Below are 9,248 nucleotides of genomic sequence, written 5' to 3'. Positions count from 1 at the left end.
CTTTTTTCAGAGAAAGCTCCGACTCCATGTCCTGTTGTTTCTATTTGAAAATCAGAATTGATCTGTGCTGCGGTTGCTTCAGGGACGAACGACACCTGCATCTTCGGCTTGATTGGCGCTGTGCTTGCTGCCGCTGATCGAGTACATATCAGCGAGAAGGTGGCAAGCGTCGCGGTCCTACAAAAATAGTATCAGTACCGTTTAGCTGAAGATTCAAGGTGCAACTGCTCCATCAGAGATTCAGAGCTGAATGCCAGCATCTTGGTATGATTGGCTCTGGCGCTCTCCTTGCTGGTGCTACGTATGTATCCGTATCAGTCACAAGGTAGTGGCAGGCAGGCAGCTATCCACGCGCTGTTTTATGTTAGCTAAAGTTTTTAATAACCGGCCCCTAATTACCCTCAAATTTAGCCGCTAAATCTCATGTATTTTGAGTTTCTCTTTTTTCTTTTCTGAAATTCGCGTTCGATATGATTACATAAAACTTGTGAGTTGAATAATTTAATACTTTTGTTTTGAATAGTTCAAGTTGTATCATAAATCGTTCTTTATCATAGTTTTTTTCAGTAAGATATGACTGAAATATTTCAAAAATTTAAAAATCGCTAAATAGAATATCCTACTACAGCATGTCTATATCATTTCATAGGCTCAAAAAATGTTACGGCTACATGAGATAGCTGGCTATTTTAAACTGTGTTAGCAACTTCTGAGCATCCTTGTATGGAGGATCAAAGACACAGCTTCTAGAGCGAAGCTGGAGGTTTCTTTTTTGAGAGAAGCACGGCACTTTATTGATTACTAGTAAGTAGCACGTGCTTTGCACGTTTGCGGTATCTAAGTAGAAAGAGTACACCTCTCTTTTTTAAAAGTAATTAATAAAGACATATGGTTCTCAGAAAAAAGATTAACTGAGATAATTACATTTTTGTAAGATCATTATATGAAGTATAAACAGAGATGTTGAAAAGTATTAGGGTCTCTTTTTGTCGTGTACTAAATTTTTTATTATTGAATTTGATTTCTTATTTTAAGTGAGTTCTAAATGAGAGATAAATGATCAGCTAAACAATTCAGAAAAGTATTAAGAATAAAACATATTAATTCTTTTTAATATAACCATGTCAGATGCAACCATTTCATTTATTAAGTTTATCTTTTACAAAGTATTTCTTATTCGTTTATCAGCCAGAGGAGTACCCACGTTGAGCTTCCAGGAGCCTGGGACGTGCAATCCGAAAATAAGTGACTCAAATTTGTCTAGATTTACATGCATCTAGACGCGTTTTAGTGCGTAGATACATGCAAATCTAGATAAATTTGTCTAAATTTATATGCATCTAGCGTTTTAGATACATGCGAATCTAGATAAGTTTGAGTCAGTTATTTTTAGATGGATGAATTCATCTATGACAGTGTGTGTGACAACCTCTCCCTAAGTAAGAAATTTGTCTAATTTACAAAGTGGACACATGCCCTCAGTCTGCCCCTATTAGAACAACCGAAGAGATATGTAACGTCCCTTTCGGTTTTTCTTATCACGATCTTCAGTACAAAGTAATTACAACATAAAAAAAATCAGGCTGGGTTTTTTTTTTGAGACAAAAAAAAATCAGGCTGGGTGACTCCATGGCCATTTGCTGGTCGTGGCCCATAAAAGCAATCATTTGAATGTATGGTAACTGCTAGTTCCGCGCTCGAGCTCGAATAAAAAACACGTTCATTTGTCAGAGCATCGAGGCTGCACGTTTTCATCTAGAACGTTCGTCTATCTTCTATGAGTTTCGCAAGGCACGTTCCAGCTAGACTGGTTGGGTGCACAGTGCAAATCAGGGAAAGGCGAATCCAGCGCAATACAGCCGTTGGATGATTCCCCAGGATACTTGATGGACGGCAGGTGATAGTTTTGTACTGCGAATCAACGGCTGAAATAGATTCGTAAGTGTTTTGCCGGTAAACTGTGAAGGGGCTGGTAAATCCAAATTCGAAACTCCCACACTATAGTAGTAGAGATGATAAACCATTACCCTCTCATGGCCTCTGACGAAGCTGGAGGTTTCAGGCCCGTGTCACTTGTCTCTTGACAGTTAAATTTGAACCCACCCAAATATACTTTAACTCTTGCAGTATACAACATTTTTTGGGTTATTTCTTGTTTAGGTCCGCAAACCTGAATACTCTTTGGTTTGCACAATTTCTGACACGCATGAGTAGAAAAGAGTAGGATTTCTTTTTGAAACGGATGCAAAAGCTTTGCCTCATCCATCAATTAATCAGAAAGTACCATGTTTTTTTTATTAGAAAACCGGACAAAAATCTACAAAGACAGGATTAAGCCCACACCACCCACACGTCACCGCGAAGGGCACACCGAGCCACCCTGTTTACCCACGGAAGCTACACAAAATCCACTAAAACCCTAGTCGTTCGAGGTTTAGTTTTAGCCATAAAATTCACCGGAGCTTCGGTCCTTCTAGGTTTAGTTTCAACCACACATGTGTATGTAATATTTCGCACAACAATCACAGCATGCTAAACCCCAGCACAAAAAAACATTCCCCTCTTTGCATGCACAGTAAAATCTGACAGTTTCATCAATCCACAGTCCGATGTACGAAGGAATCTACCGTGATTATAGATTAGAGTAACAGATCTAAGCTAATCGAGACCGTGAACACCAAGAACTGGACAAGAACAACAAGCAATGGCGATGAACACCTTGCAAACATCTATCCGAACCCTATCCTAATGGAAACCCTAGCAGATCTAATCTGCATGTCGTCGCAAATGCCCGAGCATGGCCTGTTCTGGCACAACGAGTAAGAAGGTGAGAAGAAGAGGTCGTTACCGCCATTGTTCCGGTCGAGGACGAGGTCAAGTTCGCGGCCGAACTCGAGATGCCGATGAAGACTGCGGAGCAGGTTGCGGCCGATGTTGAGGTGCTGCTCGCCGACGTCTCCTCTTCCGGTACCGGTGATCCTCCTTGCGAAGGTGCGGCGGATTGGTCGGTGGGAGGGGAACCGTCTAGTGACGTGACAGTTTGAGGTGGGAGGGGAGGGCGGTGAGGCTAATTATGGCACGTGTTCCCGAAGGGACACGACGGTTTCGTCCCCTTCCCCACGCATGCAATCTTCTAGCCACAATGGGCCTAGCTCCAGAGTCCAGGCGTTCCTCCAGAGCCTATTTCGTAGGTGCTTTAAAACTCAGTTCTGCAACAACGCGGCGTCATCCAGGCAACCAAACGGCTCGCTCCACATTCCAGCCCATGCAAAAAAAGACCTTTGCTGTCTACCAAACGCGCTCCAGTTGACCCCACAGATCAGTGCCCCATAGCTCGCGGCGACGAAATATCTGGAAGATTCCGGAACCACGCGGGCCCGCACTGACCTGGACCCACCATCGTCCCTCGTACCGAATTCCCAACTCCTCCACCCGGCGGTGACGTCCTGCCCAACCGCCAGACGAACCCGCAGCCGTCGGGAAGTTGGGGCCCACAGCTCAGAGACACATCGCGCCAGCCTAGAATCTTCCAGAACCTTCACCGCGCCGCTTATATACGCTCCTCGTCCAAATCCGCGAAATATCACACTACAGGAAAAACACACGAAAACAAGCAAAAGGCCGGCTCCTCTCGCTCTCGGCGCTCGATCAGCTCCTGCTCCGCGCCTCCGCTCCCATGGATCCGGCAAACGACGCGCGCCGCGCGGAGGCCAGGGCGGCCGGCATCCTGCGGCTGCTCATGGGGATGGCGGCGGGGGCGGGGGCAATGCCGGGGGTGATGCTGGTGCAGCACGTCGTCGTCGGCGGCGACGGCACCGGCGACCTCTTCTCCGGCGGGGTCGGCGGCGGCGTCCCGCCGGCGTCCAAGGCGGCCATCGCCGCGCTGAGGGAGGTCAGGGCGGAGGGCGACTGCGCGATCTGCCTGGACGCGTTCGACGCCGGCAAGGAGATGCCGTGCGGGCACCGCTTCCACGGGGAGTGCCTGGACCGGTGGCTCGGCGTGCACGGCAGCTGCCCCGTCTGCCGCAGCGAGCTCCCCAAGCCGGATCCGGCGGCGGAGGAGCAGCAGAACGGTGAGCGCGGCGCCGAGAGGCAGGGACCCCCGGGCGCGGTGCTGCTGAGCTTCCTGGTGATGGGAGGACCGCAGCAGGCGGAGGAGGAGCAGATGGAGGTGGAGGAGCCGTGGAACATCAGGGTCGAGGACGTAGATTAGGCTTCGAATTGGGTTCAATTGGTTCAGTCCGGCGGCGGCTGCTTCGCTTGTTTCTTCGTCATCTTCGTTGTACATACCGACCAAGAGGAGAATTGGGGCTAACTGTGAATATTCTTTTAGATTAGATGTTGAAGATCATGTAATGTCAATGGAACGCGCTTTTTTTCAGAGAAAGCTCCGACTCCATGTCTTGTTTCTATTTGAAAATCAGAATTGATCTGTGCTGCGGTTGCTTCAGGGACGAACGACACCTGCATCTTCGGCTTGATTGGTGCTGTGCTTGCTGGCGCTGATCGAGGGCGGATCCAACAGGGTGGAAGGTGGGGCTAGGACCACCCTAAGAATTTGGCTCAATATCCCTAGCTCTACAATGCAAAATTATAAACCAATTAGTCAGATTGTAGCAACTACATAGAATCAATTAGAATCAATTAGTTTGATCTCCAATGAATCAATGTTCAAGTTTTGCAACGCAATAAGGATAAGCTAATAATATTTCCAAATTCAGAGAAGTAAAGAGCTAGACCTGATTAGCATAATCGTCAATTAAATACTTACTCTCTGCCGGATCGCTCGCCGCTTGCTGCTGATCTGCAGCGCTGCCTGCTCGGTCGCCGCTTGCTGCTGTCGCTGATTCACGTAGCTCCGTATTGGTTTGATCAAAAGTACTGTACGAGGCTAGGGCAGGTTTGGGGATTTGTTGCCTTTTGCTTCCTGGCCTGCGCGGCTGCGCCTAGTGATGTGATTTTCTTTCTTTTTTCTCGAACATATACTACTACCTCAGCATGAAGAGGACGGGGGATGTTGTCATGTAATATTAGTATATTACTATATGCATATTTTAGAAACTTTATATGTAATCACTAAATTCTATGCTGCTCGTGACACCTTATATAAATAAATTTCGATTGTTCTTATAGAAAATTTTATACCCATTCAATTGTATATTATTTTTGTGGTATTGAAAAAAAACCTGTGTCTAATTGCCCCACCCTAGCGCAAAATCCTAGATTCGCCACTGGATCGAGTACATATCAGCGAGAAGGTGGCAAGCGTCGCGGTCCTACAAAAATAGTACCAGCACCGTTTAGCTGAAGATTCAAGGTGCAACTGCTCCATCAGAGCTGAATGCCAGCATCTTGGTATGATTGGTTCTGGCGCTCTGCTTGCTGGTGCTACGTATGTATCCGTATCGGTCACAAGGTAGTGGCAGGCTGGCAGCTATCCACGCGCTGTTTTATGTTGTTAGCAGCTAAAATTTTAAATAGCCGTCCCCTAATTACCTTCAAATTTAGCGCTAAATCTCATGTATTTTGAATTTTTCTTTTTTTTTTCTTTTCTGAAATTTGTGTTAATATGATTAGATAAAACTTGTGAGTTGAATAATTTAATACTTTTGTTTTGAATAGTTCAATAAGTTGTATCATGAATCGTTCTTTATCATAGTTTTTTTTAGTAAGATATAATTGAAAGATTTCAAAAAATTTAAAAATCTCTAAATGGAATATCCCGCTATAGCATGTCTATATTATTTCATAGCCTCAAAAAATGTTACGGATACATAAGATAGCTGGCTATTTTAAACTATCTTAGTAACTTCTGAGCATCCTTGTATGGAGGATCAAAGACACAGCTTCTGCAGCGAAGCTGGAGGTTTCAGGCCAGTGTCACTTGTCTATTGACAGAAGAGACTGGTGTGTAGTTAAATTTGAACCCACCCGAATATACTTCAATTCTTGCAGTATACAACATTTTTGGGTTATTTCTTGTTTAGGTCTGCAAACCTGAATACTCTTTGGTTAGCACAATTTCCGACACGCATGAATAGAAAAGAGTAGGATTTTTTTTTGAAACGCAAACAAAAAGCTTTGCCTCATCCATTAATTAAGCAGAAAGTGTCATGTTTTTATTAAAAAATTGGACAAAAATCTACAAAGACAGGGTCAAGCCCACACCCACTCACACGTCACCGCGAAGGGCACACCGAGCCACCCTGTTTACCCCAGAAGCTACACAAAATCCATTAAAGCCCTAGTCGTTCGAGGGTTTAGTTTTAGCCATACAATTCACCAGAGCTTCGGTCCTTCTAGGATTTAGTTTCAACCACACATGTGTATGTAATATTTCGCACAACAATCACAGCATGCTAAACCCCAGCACAAATAAACATTCCCCTCTTTGCATGCACAGTAAAATCTGACAGTTTCATCAATCGACAACACGAAGGAATCTACCGTGATTGGAGATTAGAGTAACAGATCTAAGCTAATCGAGACCGTGAACACCAAGAACTGGACAAGAACAGCAAGCAATAGCGACGAACACCTTGCAAACATCTATCATATCCTAATGAAAACCCTAGCAATCTAATCAGTATGTCGTCGCAAATGGCCGAGCATGGCCTGTTCTCGCACAACGAGTAAGAAGGTAAGAAGAAGAGGTCGTTACCGCCATTGTTCCGGTCGAGGACGAGGTCAAGTTCGAGGCCGAACTCGAGATGCCGATGAAGACTGCGGAGCAGGTTGCGGCCTATGTTGAGGTGCTGCTCACCGACGTCTCCCCCTTGCGACGGTGCAGCGGATTGGTCGGCGGGAGGGGAACCACCTAGTGATGTGACAGTTTGAGGTGGGTGAGAGTGAGGTCGCGAGTGAGACGAAAGAGAGGGGAACGGTGAGGCTAATTATGGCACGTGTTCCCGAAGGAACGCGACGTTTTCATCCCTTTCCGCACGCGTGCAACCTTCTAGCCACAACGGGCCTAGCTCCATAGAAACTACCATTCCATACGTTCCTCCAAAGCCTGTTCCGGAAGTGCTTTAAAACCCAGTTCCTGCAACAACGTGGCGGCCTGCAGACAACCAAATGGCTCGCTCCACGTCCTAGCCCCAGGGCCGGTCCTGATATTTTAGGGACCCGGAGCGAAAGTAAATAAATGGGCCCCATAAGCATTAAAATAGATTTTTAGATTTATCGTACCCTTACCAATAAGATGTTAAAATGCATACAAAGGCAATTGTGGTATCAAACAAAATATTTATATTATCTTAAATTTTGTTACATCATTTTTAGATGCAACTTTGATGTTGAGTATGCCAATATTAGTCTTACTGATTATCACGTCGGCTATGCCTAGAAGTATGTCGCGACGGTAGCCATGGCCATGGCGTGATCTCCTCTCCGTGACACAACACACACTAGATGGACATTTAGAGTCTTAACTAGCCATGACCCTGAAGTTCCCCGTTTGCATCAAGCGCGTGATAGAAAAGAAAATGAACCTGCATATGCGGAGTTTCGACCATGCCTATTTAATTCTGTATGTGACTTTTGCTTCTAGTGGGAGGCAAATACTCAGTTTTCACGTGATAGAGGCCACAGACCCACTTAATTCATAGCTAACTGAATTTACAAAAGGGCCCTGACTAACCATACGGAAATAAGGCCCAACTAGATGAAGAAAACAAAAGCCCAGATTCCGACACCGCGTGTCTCTTCGTCCTCGCCTCCAGAATCATACGAGAGAGAAGAGCTCGAACTGCTCTAATGGCGCCGGCGCAACCAGTTAACTTCCGGCGCCTCTGCGTATGCCTAAGCTAGTCCAGATTTGAGGGCCCCTTGGCTTCGAGGGCCCAGGGCGGCCGCCCCTCCCGCCCCCCCCCCTAGGGCCGGCCCTGCCTAGCCCATGCAAAAAAGACCTCTGCATTCTACCAAACGCGCTCCATTTGACCCCACAGATCAGTGCCCCATAGCTCGCGGCGACGAAATATCTGGAAGAGTCCGGAACCACACTGACCTGGACCCACCATCGTCCCATCGTACCGAATTCCCAGTTCCTCCACCCGGGCGGTGACGTCTTCCCCAACCGCCAGATGGAACCCGCAGCCGTGGGGGAAGTAGGACCCACAGCTCAGAGACACAGCGCGCCAGCCTAGAATCTTCCAGAACCTTCACCGCGCCGCTTATATACGCTCCCCGTCCAAATCCGCGAAATATCATACAGAAAAAACACACGAAAACAAGCAAAAGGCCGGCTCCTCTCGCTCTCGGCGCTCGATCAGCTCCTGCTCCGCTCCGCGCCCATGGATTCGGCGAACGACGCACGCCGCGCGGAGGCCAGGGCGGCCGGCATCCTGCGGCTGCTCATGGGGATGGCGGCGGGGGCGGGGGCAATGCCGGGGCGCGCGGGGTGATGCTTGGTGCGGCACGTCCTCGTCGGCGGCACCGGCGACCTCTTCTCCGGCGGGGTCGGCGGCGGCGTCCCGCCGGCGTCCAAGGCGGCCATCGCCGCGCCGAGGGAGGTCGGGCGGAGGGCGGCTGTGCCATCTGCACTCGGACGCGTTCGACGCCGGCAAGGAGATGCCGTGCGGGCACCGCTTCCACGGGGAGTGCCTGGACCGGTGGCTCGGCGTGCACGGCAGCTGCCCCGTCTGCCGCAGCGAGCTCCCCAAGCCGGATCCGGCGGAGGCGGAGGAGCAGAACGGCGACGAGGGGCAGGGGCACAGGGGCGCCGTGCTGCTGAGCTTCCTGGTGATGGGAGGGCCGCAGCAGCAGCAGGAGGAGGAGCAGATGGAGGTGGAGGAGCCGTGGAACATCAGGGTCGAAAAAGTAGATTAGGAACTAGGCGTAGGCTTCGAATTGGGTTCGATTGGTTCAAATCCGGCGGCGGCTGCTTTCCTTGTTTCTTCGTCATCTTCGTTGTACATTCGTCTGAGAGGAGAAGAGGAGAATTGGGGCTAACTGTGAATATTCTTTTAGACTAGATGTTGAAGATAATGTAATGTCAATGGAACGGGAGTGGTGTTTTGGAACATGGGAGCATATGCTCCCTATATTTTGAAATGCATGTTACATGTATTTTAAATTTCAAAAAAATTGAAATAAAAAATCCGCACGTACATCTTCACGTGCTACGCACTCACAAAGTCGTTTCATAAAAAATGAACTTATCATGTGACGTGTGTAAAAAAGACAAAATTCAGTGCTGAAAACAATGCTTTTCACAGGATAAGTTTTCTCTTTTTTACGTAGGGCACAAA

At 47.6% G+C, this 9,248-nt stretch overlaps 1 protein-coding gene and 1 pseudogene across 1 annotated transcript; both read left to right on the top strand.

Moving 5' to 3' along the window:
* Nucleotides 1–3,676: 3,676 nt before the first annotated feature.
* On the top strand, nucleotides 3,677–4,213 carry LOC124672821 (E3 ubiquitin-protein ligase RING1-like). The gene has a single exon (XM_047208988.1). It carries the CDS (start codon nucleotides 3,677–3,679, stop codon nucleotides 4,211–4,213), a length of 537 nt encoding a protein of 178 aa, XP_047064944.1.
* A 4,078-nt stretch (nucleotides 4,214–8,291) lies between these two features.
* LOC124670804 lies at nucleotides 8,292–8,826 on the top strand (annotated as a pseudogene).
* The last annotated feature ends 422 nt before the right edge of the window (nucleotides 8,827–9,248 follow it).

This window comes from Lolium rigidum, chromosome 7, assembly GCF_022539505.1.
Source record: "Lolium rigidum isolate FL_2022 chromosome 7, APGP_CSIRO_Lrig_0.1, whole genome shotgun sequence".
NCBI classification, from domain to species: domain Eukaryota; kingdom Viridiplantae; phylum Streptophyta; class Magnoliopsida; order Poales; family Poaceae; genus Lolium; species Lolium rigidum.
The sequence above is the reverse complement of the archived record's forward strand: the minus strand, read 5'-3'. Positions and strand labels throughout refer to the sequence as shown.

Bases quoted from the DNA above. Each gene is read 5' to 3' on its own strand.
- LOC124672821 (XM_047208988.1), top strand. From the start codon at position 3,677: ATGGATCCGGCAAACGACGCGCGCCGCGCGGAGGCCAGGGCGGCCGGC.